The sequence below is a fragment of the Zalophus californianus genome, chromosome 2 (assembly GCF_009762305.2).
Source record: "Zalophus californianus isolate mZalCal1 chromosome 2, mZalCal1.pri.v2, whole genome shotgun sequence".
NCBI lineage: Eukaryota > Metazoa > Chordata > Mammalia > Carnivora > Otariidae > Zalophus > Zalophus californianus.
Window position 1 is genome coordinate 120,861,931 of NC_045596.1, and position 18,824 is coordinate 120,880,754.

The following is an 18,824-nucleotide window of genomic DNA, read 5'->3' on the forward strand; positions in this document are numbered from 1 at the left end:
ACATGGCATTATCAATAATGAGTCATAAAAATGAAATTTTCTAAACTATAGATAATAAAACAAAATTACAGTTACAACAAAAGAAAGGCTAAATTGTCTTTTTCTTCTCTCTATAAAGTGCTACTACAAAATTATTATCAAGTAAAGAGGCAACCAAAGAGTGTATAAGGCAAAAAAATGTAGAAAAAATACTGTAAAGGTACATTAAGTATTTGATTAATAAAAATATTATTTTACTTTCTGGATTTTGTGATCTTTGTGGTAAATGTCAGCTTTTTAGAATTTGTAATTTGTGGCAGTTTCTTTTCTCATTATGAATACATTTTGAATTTCATACCTAATTTTGTATTTGTGATGTATTTTTTTCCTAAAGAAGCTGCCAGGTTCTGTATTAAAGTCATGTCCCCAAAGAACTAGATCCTTCTCTGTCAGTCATAAGTCAATTGCTTAAACTAGCTAAAGCAGATTCTGCTCCCTGCAATGGAATTCTAAAAGATTAGGTCATTAGTTATCAGGTATGGTTGCATGCAACTGAATTTCAAAGAAATGGACTGCTGGAAATGGTTATCTCACCTGGGTGGGTTTGAAAGCTATGATAACTACATTAGCAACAGATGATGAATTATGTTTGCCAAGAATGAAATACCTATCAAGTGGAAGCCTTGGCAGAACAGTTCGCTGCAACACAACACCTTCTGAGGAATGAGAAACAAAAGAAATTGTGGGGTGAGCTGCCGAATTCTAGCTGCATTAGAGAGTTAATGAGGAGGAGGAGCAGGACAAGCTCCATATTTTAAATTCTTCATTCGGTGCACAGAGGATCAGAGAACTCTTATAAGTGCCCTAAAATAATGGTCCTTAAACTATGCCATGGATAAGCATCCCCTGAAAGGCTTGCTGAAGTACAGACTGCTGGATCCCAAATCCCTCAAGTTTCTTTTTTTTTTTTAAGATTTTATTTATTTATTTGACAGAGACACAACGAGAGAGAGATCACAAGCAGGGGGAGTGGGAGAGGGAGAAGCAAGTTCCCCGCTGAGCAGGGAGCCCGACGTGGGGCTCGATCCCAGGACCCTGGGATCATGACCTGAGCCGAAGGCAGACGCTTAATGACAGCCACCCAGGCGCTTCCATCCCTCGAGTTTCTGATTCAGTAGATCTAAGGTGGAGCCTGAGAATGTGAATTTTTGACAAGTTTCAAAATGATGATAATACTGTTGGTCCAGGAACCACTGAGAACGGCTGCCGTGAATGAACGCCTTACCTCTTGGACCTGCAGGACAGATATAACTAAAAATCAGATGCAATAGGTTGCCAAAATACAACTTAGGTTAAATTCAGCCTCACTTGGCCTCTTATATAAAAACACATTAGTTCGGAGGGAGTGGGACACTATGAATTGAAATGGGACATTTGAATGGATTTGGATGTCTGAGTATCCGAACATACAAGCCCCGCTGAGCTCTCTAGTCTAGCACATGTCATCCTCCCACTTCTGTCAGATAAATCTGTCATGTTTAAAGACCCGATGCACTGCACCTGCAGTAATTACCTTGCAAGAAATGCTAAATCTTCTTATGGTTCACTCTTCTAGTCCTCATTCACTCTAGTCAAGGAGTCAGATCCCATGTAAGTACAAAGTTTGACTAAGGAGGAGAAAACTTAGATAGCAAAATAGTGCTAAGATTTTGCTAAATTTTGTTAATAAAAATCTGGAGATTTGTGGGAATGAATTCTGAGGATGATCATTCGGGCTAAATTTATCAACATGGATGCATTTACTAGAGATTCTGGATTCAGTATTCCAGTTCTCAGAGTTGGAAATAATCTAAAGTGTTTGCTCAATTAGTTAACCTGAACTGAACCTGAACTCAATGGTAGCCTACACTAGATAAAGTTAGGCACTAAGAATTTCTTGATAGAAGGCAGAGATTTGGGGAGAAAGGAATGTTGGGGAAAACTTAACATGCATGACTGTCTGACCCATCCATTAGCTGTGAGCCCTGAAGGGGCTCAGAGGACCCTCTCTTTACAAAAACATTGAAAACCACTGTGGTGTCATTCTTTTGCAGGCTACAGATCAAGGTAGTAGATGTTTTCCCAGAAATAGAATCCTGAGTTTAATAAGGATGAGGCCATTTCAGAGCAGCAGAAACCATGTGGCAATAAGTAACGACCTGAGATCAAAGAAATAGACCTACTGAATAGAAAGCAGGGCCCCAGGGATAGTCAGAATGGCTTGATCTATTCTATATTTCTCCCATCAAAACCAAAAAAACTTCTTTGGCTGATAAATGGAGACTTGACTTGAATGAAAATGATAGACAATCAAGGTTGCTCACCCAGTTCCCAGGTCTGAGCACCAGAGCCCCACGAATGAAGAAGCAGCCAGGAATACCTGAGGAAGAAAGCCAAGGCACAGCTGCAAGTCCATACTAATACTATTCCACCTAGCCTTCCTGTTGACATTTAATAGTGTAACTGTACCCTGGAAAAAGGTAACTACCCATATCTTTACTTAAAGAATTATCACATGCCGGCCCTGAGTAAATGCTAATTCCTGGGGCTCTATATCACCACTGTGGCCAACTATTAAGAAGGGGGATTTATAGGTGTCAAGTGATAAATGGAATTTTGATCCAAGCCCATCTCACAAGGGGTCCAGCATGTTCTTCAAGACATCCTGTAGTTATTTCCCTATTCCTGTATGCAGGCTTGGAAAAAATGACAACTAGGGGCACCTGGCTGGCTCAGTCAGAAGAGCAAACGACTTTTGATCTCAGGGTTTTGAGTCTGAGCCCCACATTGGGTATAGAGATTACTTAAATAAAACTTAAAACAAAAAAGAAAAAAAATGCCAACTAGAAGAATTCTCACAATAACTTCCTGACCCGTGGACTGATAGCTATTATATATGTAGGAAAACCAAGAGTAAGCTTCTGGAATTACCACTCCTTACCACAGTAGAAAACAAAAAGTAATACCAAATCTCTAGGAGGAATCACAGAGATTAGTGCTACCATCAAAGACCTGAAAGACAGGAGGAGGAGGCTTCTTTTCACCTCCCCTTTAACTCCCTTATTTAGGTTGTGCAGAAGACATTCTCATTCTCGGAGAACAATAGTGGATTATCCCAAACTGGCTTAGTCAGCTTGGGCTGCTATAAAAAAAATACCATAGACTGGGTAGCTTAACAACGGACATTTATTTCTCACAGTTCTGGAGGCTGGGAATTCCAAGGTCAAGGTGACCATGGATTCAGGGTCTAGTGAGAGCCCTCTTCCTGGTTTATAGAGGGCCACCTTCTTGCTGGATCCTCACATTAGGGGAGAGACCTCTAGTCTCTTCCTCTTCTTATAAGGGCATTAATCCCATTATGGGGCTCCGCCCTCATGACCTCATCTAAACCTAACTGACTCTCAAAAGCCCCATTTCCTAATACCATTACATTGGGGGGTTATTGGTTCATTATATGACTATTGGGGGGATACAACCATTCAGCCCATAACGCAAGCTTAATTTGGGAATGACTCTGTTAAGCACTTGATTAGCAACTATAGATCTAGCAACTCTCTATCCCTATCTCAGTAAGAAGGAAACAACAGAAGCCCTTCAATTGCACATGGATAGGCATGTGCCATTACCATCTTGCCTCAAGACTAATTAACTCTCCAGCTCTAGTCACAGAGTTCTTTATCATCTTACTTTCCCCAGGTCACACTGGTGATTACATTGATGACATCAGACTGATAGGACCTGGTGAACAAGGAGTGTCAGTCACCCTGAATTTCTTAAGAGAGAGGTATGCAAGAAAATAAGATGTATATAGAAAACAAACCTCATAAAAATTCAAATGCCTGACAACTTAGTTCATATGTCACTGGATATCAAGATAGAATTATAAACTGAAATAAAGAAGGAATGAACAACTCCCAGAATTACATGTAAGGACTGAGGGGACTTTAGTTTTCCCCTATTAGGGTGGAGATGAGCAAGTTCTTATTTGTACGAGTGACAGAAAAAAATAAGTTAGGCTTTTGTCTTGCTGTGTTTGTTTGAAGATCTAAGTCAGGGAAGAAGAGCATGTTGGTGTGTTGAATAACCACAGAGGCACAACTCAGTATATTGCAGATGGAGATTCACACATGCAGACACTAGACAGATAAAAACAATTCCCCTTTACCTTTACAACTAGGTTCTGGAAGCAATTTAGATTCTACCAATCAGATGAACTCCAAATTTGGGAGGTAGAAGTGAGGCAGAACCCACATTTCTGCTGTCTCTGTGTGCTCTACTGGCAAGTGTGATCGTGGACTGTGTGTTGGCTGAGTCCCGGTGGCTAGTCATGAGCTTTGTAGGTGTCAAGAGCCAGAGCAAGTTATCCGTTTTGGTGATGTGATCATCGCAGGCATGGCATTGATCTAGATCCAGTGGTAAAAGCAGCAGCTTTCTGATCATGGTCATTTCCCGATTATGACAGTTACCTGCTGTGACAACTAACTGAACCTGGCAGCAGGGATCTGGTTCTGGAACCAGCAGCTTCCTGATCGCAGAGGAGCAAGAGCTCCTTTGTTGACCCAGTTCTGCGATCTTGGGGAGTCATTCCTGGAAGCACAACCTAGAATTTTCAGCCCTCTCAATAATTCTAAAGCCATTAAACTACTTCTAATAAATGCCTTCCTGCTTAATGAGCTAGAATAGATTCTGTTCCTCAAAGATGAACCCAGATTGATACAGAGCACATGCATGAACGTTTCTCCAGGATATATTACTTAGGAGTGTAATTGTTGGGTCATGGTATAAACATTTTTAGCTTTACTAGATATAGGCAAAATTTTCTGCAAACTGCTGTGCCAATTTATTTTCCCGTAAGAAAATTCCACCAAAATTTGCTTTGTGACACTCTTAATTTTTGTTAAATGGATGGGTACAAAAAAGGATCTCATTTTAATTTGCAGTTCTCCAATTAATGATTTTTCATATGTCGGTTGGTAATTCAGTTTTCTTTTTTAGTGAGTTGTCTGGTAATATGGCTTGTTCATTTTTCTGTTGAATTGATTATCAATATTGATTTATGAATTCTTTATATATTATGTACACTATATCTTTGCAGTTGCAAATATCTTCTATCTAGTAGCATATCTTTTCATTTTACTAAGGTTATTTTTGCTATACAAAAAAATTTCACACTAATGTAGTTAAATACATCAAGCTTTTGTTTTGTCATCCATGCTTTTTGTGTCTTATCTAAGAAATCTGTTCTTACATGTCATAAAGATATTTTCCTATGTCTTCTTTTAAAAGTTTTGAACTGTTTCATTTTTACCACTGTAATAAATCTGGAATTTATATTTGTAGCTATATGGGATAGCAATGTGATTTTATGTGTTTCATATGGATAACCAATTATTTCAGAACTGTTAAGTAGTTAGTCCTTACCCCACTAACTGTAATGTTACCTCTGTCCTATTCCAGGCTTCTACATATGCACACATATTTTTCTGGGTCTTCTAGTCAGTTTCACTGCTTATTTTTTTAAGCTTGCGGCAGCACCACAGACTTAAGTTTTATAAGCCTTGACATCTGGTAGGGTAGGTCCCACAGCATTTTTGTTAAAAATTGTTTTGGCGATTCTGGGAAGGCCAAAGGCTGTATCTGTGGACTACAAGAAATGAGGTTAGCCAATATAGATAGATTAGGGTGTATCATGTGGCTCACACTTTTAAACAGATAAAATACTGCATTCTGGACACTATCAATATGTTTTCCCTTAACTGAATTTATTATTTTAAGTTTTTGACCTTCAACTGCAATAACCTGTTCATGCTGGCTAGCAAGCAATAATTACACATAATTCATCAAGTAGATCAGTGGATCCTAAAACCCATTTTTTTAACTTGTGCTTTAATGACCATATTATTCAGCCACAAAGAAGAAATTGTATTACAATATGATATTTTCAATCTGTTTATCTCTGGGCCTACTAATTTCTGTCAACACTAAAAAGAAGTGTACATGTATGTATTTATGCATATCCAGTTCATCTTTCAATTTGCCCTACCCCCAAGTAACCTATTTGGACAGACTGCTTTTCATTTAAATTTAAGAGTGATCCCCCTTTATACATCTATAGAGCTGACTCATTTAATTCTCACAACATGCATATGAAGTAGTGTATAATAAGAAATATAGATTTGGATTCTAGGGAAGGAAGATGGCGGTGGAGTAGAAGGACCCCAGGCTTGCCTCATCCCACAAATACAACTAGATAATTATCAAATCATCCTAAATACCCCAGAAATTGATCTGAAGACTGGCAGAACAAACTCCACAACTAAAGGTAGAGAAGAAGCCTCATCAAAGAAGGTAGGAAGTGTGCAGATGAGATATGGAGAAAGATCATGGCCACTGCAGTGGGGAGGGAGTTATGGTCACAGAAAAGGTGAGAGATAGACTGACACATGGAAGAGCACACAAGGAAAATGAATGCCCATAGCAATTGGTGTGGAAAGCAAGAGGGCCTGAATTTCCTGAGTTCTTGCAACCAGAGGGCCTTAAAGCCTAGAATTTAAAAGGTCACCAGGCTTGGCTCTGGGGGAGCTTGGAGGGTACTGGGGCTACTCTTGGAGAAAACACAGGACAAACATCCAACGGCCATACAGCATGGAAACAGTGATCTGAGGACTGCCTGGGGGCACACAGTGGGAAGGTTATTTGCTCTTCTTGAACCATGTTCCAGAGAGGCAGTGTTCACAGAGAGACCATTCCAGGAACAAAGGAACTGACTGGCGCCATTTCCCTTCCCCACCCATCAGCATAAACACAGAGTCACCTACAGAAACCAGCACAACTGCTACCTAACTTGCTTACACTAAGCCCAGCCCCCCTACGCTCTGGTGGAACTGCCCTTCCAGGTCATACTTGCTTCAGTCCAAGCATGGTGGGCCCCCTCCCTTGGAAGACCAGCCCAAACTCCTGCCAACAACATGTCTCCCAACCAGGGAGTTTTGCAAGGCCTTGGTTCTGGTGCAGTGGCAATAGGTCTTATTTGATGAGCAGACCAGAGCACACCTAGTTAAGATGAGCCACATTCAAGATAGGGACCAAACATTGCCCACAATGGGTAAAGAGAGCCTCTGCAGACTACTGGCCTGAAGAATAAAGAGGCCAGGATGCAACAGCAGCATGCACACAGCACATGAGGGAGTCACTCCCAGAAGCACCAGGCCCTGGGGAACAAGGGACACTACACTGCAGGGCCCTACAGAACCTCTTCTTCATAAAGCCATTACTCGCAAGAACAGGAGACATAGCTGAATTTCCTAACACAGAGAAAGAGGACAGAGATGTAGACAAAATGAGAAGACAGAGGAATTTGTCCCAAATGAAGGAACAGGACAAGGCCACAACCAGAAATCTAAATGAAACGGATATAAGTAATATGCCTCATGGAGATTTTAAAGCCATGATCATAAGGATACTCACTGGATGGAGAAAAGAGTGAAGAGCATCAGTGAGACCATTAACACAGAGATAAGAAATAACATAGCAAAGATAAAGGGATTAATAAACGAAATGAGAAACATGCTTGAAGGAATGAACAGCAGGCTGGAAAAAGCAGAGGAACAAATCAATGACCTAGAAGACAAGAGTAATGGAAAGTAAACAAGCTTAACAAAAGACAGAAAAAAGAATTATGCAAAATAAGAATAGACTTAGGGAACTCAGTGACACCATCAAATGTAATAACATTTGTATTATAGGTGTTCCAGGGGAAGAAGAAAGAAAAAGGGGGGCAGAGAATTTATTTGAAGAAATAATAGCTGAAAACTTCCTTAATCTGGGGAAGCAAGCAGATATCCAGATCCAGGAGGCACAGAGAACCCCCCCAACAAAATCAACAAAAGCGGATCCACAGCAAGACATATTTGTAATTAAAATGGCAAAATATAGTGATAAAAAATATTAAAAGCAGCAAGACAGAAGAAGACAGTTACATGTAAAGGAAACCCCATAAGGCTACCAGCAGATTTTTCAGCAGAAACTTTCCAAGCCAGAAAGTAGTGGCATGATATATTCAAAGTGCTGAATGGAAAAAACCTGCATTCAAGAATACTCTATCCCGCAAGACTATTATCCAGAATAGAAGGAGAGATAAAGAGATTCCCAGACAAACAAAAACTAAAGGAGCTCATTACCACTAAACCAGCCCTGCAAGAAATATCAAAAGGGACTCTGAGTGGAAAGAAGGGACAAAACAACCGTATGAAGGTAGGAAACAAAAAAGCAGTAAAAATTCATATTTTTGTAAAAAATCAGTCAAGTAATTCACAACATAAAAGGATGTAAAATATGACACCTTATACCTAAAACATGGAGAGAAGAGGAGTAAAGAATGGGTTCAAACTTAAACAACTATCAACCTAATATAGACTGCTATATGCAGAAGATGTCATATACTACTGTAATGGTAACCACAAATAAAAAACCACTAATAAATATGCAAATAATAAAAAGAAAGAAGTCAAAATATATCACTAAAGAAACAAGAAAACCATAAGAGAAAGTCTTCAGAAACAACCACAAAACAAGTACTACAATGTCAATAAATACATATCTATCAATAATTACTTTGAATGTAAATGGACTAAACACTCCAATCAAAAGACACAAGGTGACAGAATAGATAAAAAAAATAAGACCCATCTATATGCTGCCTCCAAGAGACCCTTTTTAGACCCAAAGACACCTACAGATAGAAAATGAGAAGACTGAGAAACATTTATCATGCAAATGGATGTCATAAGAAAGCCAGAGTAGCAATATTTATGAGGAACAAAATAGACTTTAAAACAAAGATTGTGACAAGAGACAAAGGACACTATATAATAATAAAGGGGACAATCCAACAAGAAGATATAACAACTGTAAACATTTATGCACCCAACATGGGAGCACCCAAATACATAAAACAGTTAATAACAAACATAAAGGAACTAATCGATAATAATACAGTAATAGTAGGGGCTTTAACACCTCACATACATCAATGGACAGATCATCTAAACAGAAAATCAACAAGGAAACAATAGCTTTGAATGACACACTGGACCAGATGGATTTAACAGATATATTCAGAACATTCCATCCTAAAACAGCAGAATACACATTCTTTTCAAATGTACATGGAACATTCTCCAGAACAGATCACATATTAGGCCACAAAATAAGCCTCAACAAATTCAAAAAGATCGAAGTCACACTATGCATCTTTTTTTACCACAATGCTATGAAACTAGAAGTCAACCAAAAGAAAAAATCTGGAAGGACCACAGATTCATGCAGGTTAAATAACATGTTACTAAACAATGAATGAGTCGACCAGGAAATAAAAGAAGAAACTAAAAAGTACATGGAAAATAAAAACGAAAACACAATTGTTCAAAACATTTAGAAGCAGCAAAAACAGTTCTAAGAGGGAAGTTTATAGAAATACAGGCCTATCTCAAGAAGCAAGAAAAACCTGAAATAGACAATCTAACCATACACCTAGAGGAGCTAGAAAAAGAACAACAAATAAAACTTAAAACCAGCAGAAGGAAGGAAATATTAAACAGAACAGAAATAAATGATCTAGAAACTAAAAAAAAAAAAAAAAAAGACAGATCAATGAAACCAGGAGCTGGTTCTTTGAAAAAAATCAACAAAATTGATAAACTTCTAGTCAGATTTATCAAGAAAAAAAGAGAAAGGACCCAAATAAATAAAAATCTCAAATGAGAGAGGAGAAATAACAACCAACACCACAGAAATACAAACAATTATAAGAGAATATTATGAAACAAATCAACAATAAACAAGACAACCTAGAAGAAATGTATAAATTCCTAGGAACATATAAACTATCAAAATTGAAACAGGAAGAAACAGAAAATTTGAACAGACTGATAACCAGAAAAGAAATTGAATGAGTAATCAAAAAATTCTCAACACACAGAAGTCCAGGACCAGATGGCTTCACAGGTGAATTCTACCAAATATCTATCTGTCTATCTATCTATCTATCTATCTATCTATCTATCTATCTATCTATCTATCTATCTATTTATTTAGAGAGGGAGAGAGAGAGAGAATCTTAAGCAGGCTCCATGCCCAATGCAGAGTCCAATTTGGGGCTCAATCTCACAACCCTGAGATCATGATCTGAGCTGAGATCAAAAGTCAGACACTTAACTGACTGAGCCAGTCAGGCACCCCTCTACAAAACATTTTAAAAAGAGTTAATACCTATTCTTCTCACACTATTCCAAAACACTGAAAAGGAAGGAAAACTTCCAAATTCATTCTACAAGGTAAGCATAACCCCGATAAAAAAACCAGATACAGACACCACACAAAAAAGGACAACTATAGGCCAATATCTCTGATGAACATAGATGCAAAAATCTTCAACAAAATACTAGCAAACTGAATCTAACAATAGATTTTTAAAAATCATTCACCACAATCATGTGGGATTTATTCCTGGGTTGCAAGGGTGGTTCAATATTTGCAAATCAATAAACACAATACATCACATCAGTAAGAGAAAGTATAAGAACCATATCATCATTTCAATAGATGCAGAAAAAGCATTTGACAAAGTACAGCATCCATTCATGATAAAAACTTTCAACAAAGTAGGAAGAGCCAGCATCCAGGAACATAGCACTTTACTCCTCCCTCAGAATGAATGGAGACCAGAAATTGGACGCTTATGCCCAAGCAAAGCAGGATTTCATCCAGCATTTCTCCCAGATTGTCAAGGTGCTAATCGAGGATGGCGTTGGCCACCCGGAGATGGGAGATGCCATTGCCCGGCTCAAGGAGGTCTTGGAGTACAATGCGATTGGAGGCAAGTACCAGCAGGGTTTGACTGTGCTGATAGCATTTCAGGAGCTGGTAGAACCAAGGAAGCAGGAGGCCGATAGTCTCCAGCGGGCCCTGACCGTGGGCTGGTGTGTGGAACTGCTTCAAGCTTTCTTCCTGGTGTCTGACGACATCATGGACTCAACCATCATCCAACGAGGGCAGATCTGCTGGTATCAGAAGCCAGGCATAAGTTTGGATGCCATCAATGATGCTTTGCTTCTGGAAGCGGGTATCTACAGCCTGCTGAAGCTCTGCTGTCGGGAGCAGCCCTATTACCTGAACCTGATTGAGCTTTTCCTGCAGAGTTCCTATCAGACCGAGATCAGACAGACCCTGGACCTCATCACAGCCCCCCAGGGCAATGTGGATCTTGGCAGATTCACTGAAAAGAGGTACAAACCTATGGTCAAGTACAAGACCGCTTTCTACTCATTCTATCTTCCTGCGGCAGCTGCCATGTGCATGGTGGGCATCGATGGGGAGAAAGAGCATGCCAATGCCAAGAAGATCCTGCTGGAGATGGGGGAGTTCTTTCAGATTCAGGACGATTACCTCGACCTCTTTGGGGACCCCGGTGTGACAGGCAAGATTGGCACAGACATCCAGGACAACAGATGCAGCTGGCTGGTGGTTCAGTGTCTGCAGCGGGCCTCTCCGAAACAGCGTCAACTCCTTCAGGAGAATCACTTGCAGAAGGAGGCGGAGAAGGTGGGCCGGGTGAAGGCACTGTACGAGGAGCTGAACCTGCCCGCCGTGTTCACGCAGTATGAGGAAGACAGCCACCACCACCTTATGGGCCTCACCGAGCAGTACGCCTCGCCCCTGCCCCCGGCCATCTTCCTGGCACTGGCACACAAGATCTACAAGAGGAAAAAGTGACCTAGAGACTGCGTGGGCGGGGAGGGGGGCCTCTCAATAAATTGTGGAAGCTTAAAAAAAAAAAAAAAAAACACACTTTCAACAAAGTAGATTTAGAGGGAACATACCTCAACACGATAAAGGCCATATTTGAAAAACCCACAGCTAACACCATCCTCAATGGGGAAAACCTGAAAGCTCTTCCTCTACAGTCAGGAACAAGAGAAGGATGTCCACTCTCACCACCTCCTCAACATAGTACGGAAGTCCTAGCCACAGCAATCGGACAACAAAAAGAAGTAAAAGGCATCCAAATTGGTAAGGAAGAAGTAAAACTTTCACTATTTGCAGATGACATTATACTCTATATAGAAAACCCTAAAGACTCCACCACAAAACTACCAGAACTGATAAATGAATTCAGTAAAGTCACAGGATACAAAATCAATGCACAGAAATCCATTGCATTTCTATACACTAAAAATGAAACAGCAGAAAGAGAAATTAAGAAAACAATCCCATTTACAACTGCACCAAAAATAATAAAATACCTGGGCATAAACTTTACCAAAGAGGTGAAAGACCTGCACTCTGAAAACTATAAAACACTGATGAAAGAAATTGAAGATGACACAGAAATGGAAAGATATTCCATGCTCATGGGTTGAAAGAACAAATATTGTTAAAATGTCTATACTACCCAAGGCAGTCTACACATTTAATGCAATCCCTATCAAAATATCAACAGCATTTTTCACAGAACCAGAAAAACAATCCTAAAATCTGTATGGAACCACTAAAGACCCTGAATAGCCAAAGCAATTGTGAAAAAGAGAAACAAAACTGGAGGCATCACAATTCTGGATTTTAAGTTATATTACAAAGTTGTAGTAATCAAAACAGTATGGTACTGGCACAAAAATAGACACATAAATCAATAGAACAGAATAGAAAATCCAGAAATAAACCCACAATTATATAGTCAATCTTCAACAAGGCAGAAAAGAATATCCACTGGGAAAAAGACAGTCTCTTCAACAAATGGTACTGGAAAAACTGGACAGCAACATGCAAAAGAAAGAAACTGGACCACTTTCTTACACCATACACAAAAATAAATTCAAAATACCTGAATGTGTTACCTGAAACCATAAGAATCCTAGAAGAGAGCACAGGCAGTAATTTCTCTGACATTGGCCATAGCAACTTTTTTCTACATAGGTCCCCCGAGGAAAGGGAAACAAAAGCAAGAATAAACTATTGAACTACATCAGAATAAAGTTTCTGCACAGAGAAGGAAACAATCAACAAAAATAAAAGGCAACCTAATGAATGGGAGAAGATATTTGCAAATGACATATCTAATAAAGGGTTAGTATCCAAAACATATAAAGAACTTAAACAATTCAACACCCTAAAAACAAATAATTCAATTGAAAAGTGGACCAAAGACATGAACAGAGGTTTCTCCGAAGACATACAGACGGCCAACAGATGCATGAGAAGTTGCTTATCTTCAGTTATCATCAGAAAAATGCAAATCAAAACTACAATGAGATATCACTTCACACTGGTCAGAATACCTAAACTCAAAAACAAGAAACAACAGGTGTTGGCGAGGATGTGGAGAAAGCGGAACCCTCCTACCCTGTTGGTGGGAATGCAAACTGGTGCAGCTACTCTGGAAAACAGTATGGAGGTTCCTCAAAAACAGTATGGAGGTTCCTCAAAAGGTTCCTCAAAAAAAACAGAGCTACCCTATGACCCAGTAATTGCACTACTGGGTATTTACCCAAAGAATACAAAAATACAAATTCAAAGGGATACATGTACCCCATAGCAGCATTATTTACAATAGCCAAGATATGGAAGCAACCCAAGTATCCAACAGCTGATGAATGGATAAAGAAGATGTGGTATATATATACAATGGAATATTATTCAGCTGTAAAAAAGAATGAAATCTTGCCATTTGCAATGACATGTATGGAGCTATAATAGTAAGTGAAATAAGTCAGCCAAAGAAAGACAAATACCATACGATTTCACTCTTATGTGGAATTTAAGAAACAAAACAAACAAGCAAAGTGGAAAGAGAGAGAGAGAGAAACCAATAAAGAGACTCCTAACTAAAAAGAACAAACTGATAAGTTACCAGAGGGGAGGTGGGTGGGTAATGGGTGAAATAGGTGATGGGGATTAAGGAGGGCACTTTTGGTGAGCATTGAGAGATTAAAATAAAAACTTAAAAAAAAAAAGATATATAGATTTGGTCTTCTTCCCCAGTTCCTATCACAGAGCTCCTAAAACCTTTGTAATATCCTGAGTAATACAGGTAATAAGAGCAACCTTTGTTAAACTTGGTTTTTGTATAGAATTCATTAAAACCTTTGGAATTTCCTAAGTGATAGAAGTGTCTATTGTTATCCACAAGTCATTTTAGTCACACCTGATTTATGCAAATGAGGTGACTTAGGGTGAAGTCCCAGATAGCCTCATGATAGGGCTGGTCACCAGAAAGACCAAATGATTAAAGGTTTGGAAATTTCAGCTTCAGCCACTGACCTTCAAGAAGAGGGTTGAGGTAGGGAGCTGAATAATAAAGCTCTATAAAAACTCTTGAAAGATGAGATTTGATGAGCTTCCAGGTTGGTGAATACATCCATGTGCTGGGAGGGTGACAGACCCAAGTCCACAGGGACAGAAGCTCCTGCACTCAAAGAACCTTCTGGACCTCACCCTATGTACCTCTTCATCTGTATCCTTTATAATAAACCAGGAAATGTAAGTAAATGTTCCTGGAGTTTTGTATGCCATTCTAGTAAAATATCAAACCTGAGGAGAGTGTTATGGGAACCTCTGTTTGTAGCCAAGTCCAACAGAAGTTGTGGGTAACCCGGGACCCACCATTTTTATCAGTATCTGAAGTGGGGCAGTCTTGTGGGACTGAACCCTTAATGTGTGAGGTTTGTTCTAACTCCAAGCAGTTAGTGTCATAATTGAGTTAAACTGTAGGACATCCAGTAGATGTTCTACACAGAAGTTAACTGTACTGTTGTGGAAACACACACACACACATCTGGTGTCAGAAGTGTTCTGTGTAAGAGTGTAGAGAAACAGCTCTTTCCCAGAAGTAGGTCCTATTGTACCATGCCCATTATACAGAAGAGGGAAGGAAGACAGAGAGATCTTAACTAACAGGGCCAGGCCCTTCCTGTTAATAAATGGCAGAACTGAAGCTTGAACCTGGCGGCCATCACTCTTCCTGGTAATCCCTATAATTCCCCTACCTCTCATTAACACAACAAGAGATTAGGGCGCCTGGGTGGCTCAGTGGGTTAAGCGACTGCCTTCGGCTCAGGTCATGATCCTGGAGTCCCGGGATCGAGTCCCACATCGGGCTCCCTGCTCAGCGGGGAGTCTGCTTCTCCCCCTGACCCTCCCCCTCCATGTGCTTTCTCTCTCTCATTCTCTCGCTCTCAAATAAATAAAATCTTAAAAAAAAGACAACAAGAGATTATATTATTAACACAGAGATTTATAGCCACAACCAAAGACAAGCACTGACAATGGAGCAGGACCAGGAGCGATGAGAACAGGTAACAAGAGGACATGACCTAAACTGGAAGGGAAGCAGGCAGGTGGTTAGGAGAGGCTGCAATGAAGAAGAAATATTCACACTAGAATCTGAAAGATGAGCAGGATTTAGGTCCATGAAAGGTTTTTTGTTGTTGTTGTTCTCTTTTCTGACAAGGGGGTGGAGGTGAATGCAAGAATACAGTGGTGGCTTTGAAGAAACCAGTACAGTTGGAATTCAGACAGAGGCATAGTATGGTATGAGCTGAAACTGGAGATGTGGCCTGGGGGCCCAGGTCAGATGGGTGCCCTGGCAAGGGCCTGGGACTTGATCCTTCACCTCCAAAGGGTATTAAGCCAGAAGTAACATGAACAATGGATGGTTTTTTAAAAAGAGGTGTTGAATCCATTAAAAAAAGGCACAATGCAGAGGCACCAGGGTGGTTCAGCCGGTTAAGCAGCCAATTCTTGGTTTTGGCTCAGGTCTTGATCTCAGGGTCTGGGATAGAGGCCAGGCCTGCATTAGGCTCTGCCCTCATCAGGGAGTCTGCCTGTGGATTCTCCCTCTCCCTCTCCCTCTGCCCCTCCCCCTGCTCGTTCTCTCTCTTGCTGTCTCTCCCAAATAAATAAATAAATAAATCTTAAAAAAAAATGGCACATTGCTAGAATTTCATAGTTCCCTAATAACCTTTGTTAAAAATTTTCTGAAATGCTATAAATTTATCATCAAAACTTAAATTTAGCACAGACCATAATAACAGAGACCAAAGAGCATAGCCTTTGGAGAATTCATATTTTACTTTCATCCCAACTGTTCAAATTACTGTGTGATTTGAGGCAAGTTATGTCATCGTTATGTGCCTCAACTTCCTCATCAGTGAAATGGGAATAATATTTTCTTATGGGTGTTTCTTACTATCATTTATCTATCAGCAGGAGCCCTCTAAAACTTAGAAATCTGGTTGAATTTGGCCCAACTCTCTAACCCCTGCTTAAAAGCCCTTCCTACAACTTCCTGTAACTTCTGGTGGCTCAAGGCCTTAATGATCTCTACTTCTCTATTTCTGCACCCACCAGCCTACTTCAGCATATCCATATGAAGGGAAGCCTGGCCCCTACACAGTCTCACCAAGTTTCCGGACCCAGGTATTGCATAACTTGCACAAATGTACTCGAAATGAGGAATGTACTCGAGATGGGTGCTGCAGTCTCCCATCACCTCACTGGTTCCATGTCCTGTCTTCCTCTCTTCCTAGTCCCCTTTCTGTCTGGCTCAACAACAACCAAAACGCTGCCTCACTTACTAAGAGTGACCCTGCCCATGCCTCCAACTTCACTGTCTCACCGTTATCAGTAATCGCAGTATTTTCCTAGCAAAACCAGCTCTCCTTTTTAAAGAGGAATTCTGGTGAATAACATTGTCTTCATATCATTACATGCAGATTTCAAAATCACTAACTATAGATGGTCACTGTGAGACAGGGAAATGGAAGGGACCCCATGAAGAACTGCTTTTTTGCTCCTTTTCCTGCTTCTATTTTTGCTAGGACCTGGCTTATAGAACAGATAATGTATGTCCTCCTGGTAAAGGTCAAGGAGTTAATGATTTCTTTAGAGTCTTCCAGCACAACAGATAACATCTAAGGAGTGACCAGGCAGGGTCGTCACGTCATGAACATTTTCCAAGACCACTGACTCACCAAGACCCCTGACTCCAGGGCATAAGTGACTTAGGAACAAACACTCATCTTTGTTCCTGGATGGCTGAGAACACACATGCACCAGACCATAATCTTCAATTAAAACCCCAGGCCCCAAGCAAAGACAAGACTCATTCTTCATTCCTCTTTCCTTTCTAAGTATCCCATATGCTTTGTCTGCATCTGCACTCTCTCTGCGTCTTCAATAAACTCTGCTCTCACTTCCTCTTGGATTGCGTTTGACTGCCATCCTGTGTGACGCCAAGGACCCTCTTGGCTGCTCCTGCAGGATCCCCGCTGGTCCTCGGACCTGGCCAGCCTGTATCAGCGGCTATTATCAGTGTTATTATTTTTTTTAAAGATTTTATTTATTTATTTGAGAGAGAGAAAGAGAGCGCATAGGCAGGAGGAGTAGCAGAGGGAGAGAGAGAAGCACATTCCTGGCTGAACAGGAAGCCCAACACGGGACCCGATCCCAGGACCCCGGGATCATGACCTGAGCCGAAGGCAGATGCTTAACAGGTGCTCCTATCAGTATTATTATTATTTGGTGCAGACATATTGTTTCTTAGTATGTAGAAAAACACGCCTTTAACCTTTTATTTAGATTTTCCTTAAAGCAGAACCATCCCCTTATCAAAGTCTCTCTGATCCAAACCAGAGGATGACAGTATTACTTAGCTGTGTTGCCTAAACAACGAATCTCAATTGATAATAGCTTATAAAACAGTAGCATTTCACCTGGACTTCAGGTCCACTACAGCTGTTTTTAACAATGTGCAGGCCGTGGCTCTGTGCCGTGAGTCTTCACGTTCTAGAACATAGACTAAAGAAGCAGCCCCTGTGTGGGGCATGCCATTCTCACTGCAGATGGAAAAGAGGGCCAGAGTCAAACACCTGCTCAAACATGACATATATGATGCCCACTCACCTCTTATTGGCCACAGAAGTCCCACTGCTAAGCTCAATGTCAATGAGACAAAGTGGAGAGTCTGAATATACAAGTGAATAACGACCAGACCTGTGCAATGACTTTGACCCATAACCTGGGCAGCAACCAGCCCAGGAAGCCAAACCACAACATCTGTAGCAACTGGCCCAAAATGGTCAGGACTTGGTCAAAGACCGCCAGACATTTTTGCCCCTGCTTCCAACTCAGGATCAACCAGAGAAAGCCAAATATGCTCCCAAACCAATCACATAACAGTCCGCACTTCGAGTAGGATCTGCCTCCAGCTTCCCCATGCCAACAACATCCAATCAGCATACCTGAAGCCTTCCCTTTCTTCCACTGTAAAATCGCTCTCCTACTCCCCTGCCTGCCTTTGAATCTCTGCCAAATGCTAGTGATGGAGGCTGACTGCCTTGCTATACAGCAAACTCTGAATAAATAGCCTCTGTTTATTCTCAGTTGGGTGGTCTTTGCTTGTTTCCACAAAATATACCCTCCCATGGTGGGAGGGTCAGGTGGGGAGAGTAACCACAAATCATCTGGCAATGGGTGAGTATGAATAATCCTCTTTGAGGGAAGAGGAGAATAAATAAAGGGGGGACAATACACAGTCTGCCACAGTTTACCCTCTGGATCATTGCTTTCATCCTCTCCACATGCAAAATCTCATGTAATTATGAAAGCACATCCGAAGCCCAGGATCTCCTGATAGTCTCTACTCCACATCTGGGTGTGTCTACTCTTTCTTCAGAGGTATATGGACTGAAACACAAGTTATATGGTTAAGATGTAATAGTGGCTCAGGAATAAGATAACAGTAACAAACA

At 40.5% G+C, this 18,824-nt stretch overlaps 2 protein-coding genes across 3 annotated transcripts in view; one reads left to right on the top strand and one right to left on the bottom strand.

The window, feature by feature from the left end:
* The window catches only part of ANAPC10 (anaphase promoting complex subunit 10), a 221,523-nt gene that overhangs the window by 44,455 nt on the left and 158,244 nt on the right, over positions 1–18,824 (bottom strand). The gene's annotated exons all lie outside the window — the stretch shown is intronic.
* On the top strand, positions 10,696–11,790 carry LOC113924270 (farnesyl pyrophosphate synthase-like). The gene has a single exon (XM_035726029.1). The coding sequence runs from the start codon at positions 10,729–10,731 to the stop codon at positions 11,788–11,790; it is 1,062 nt and encodes a 353-aa protein (XP_035581922.1). The 5' UTR covers positions 10,696–10,728.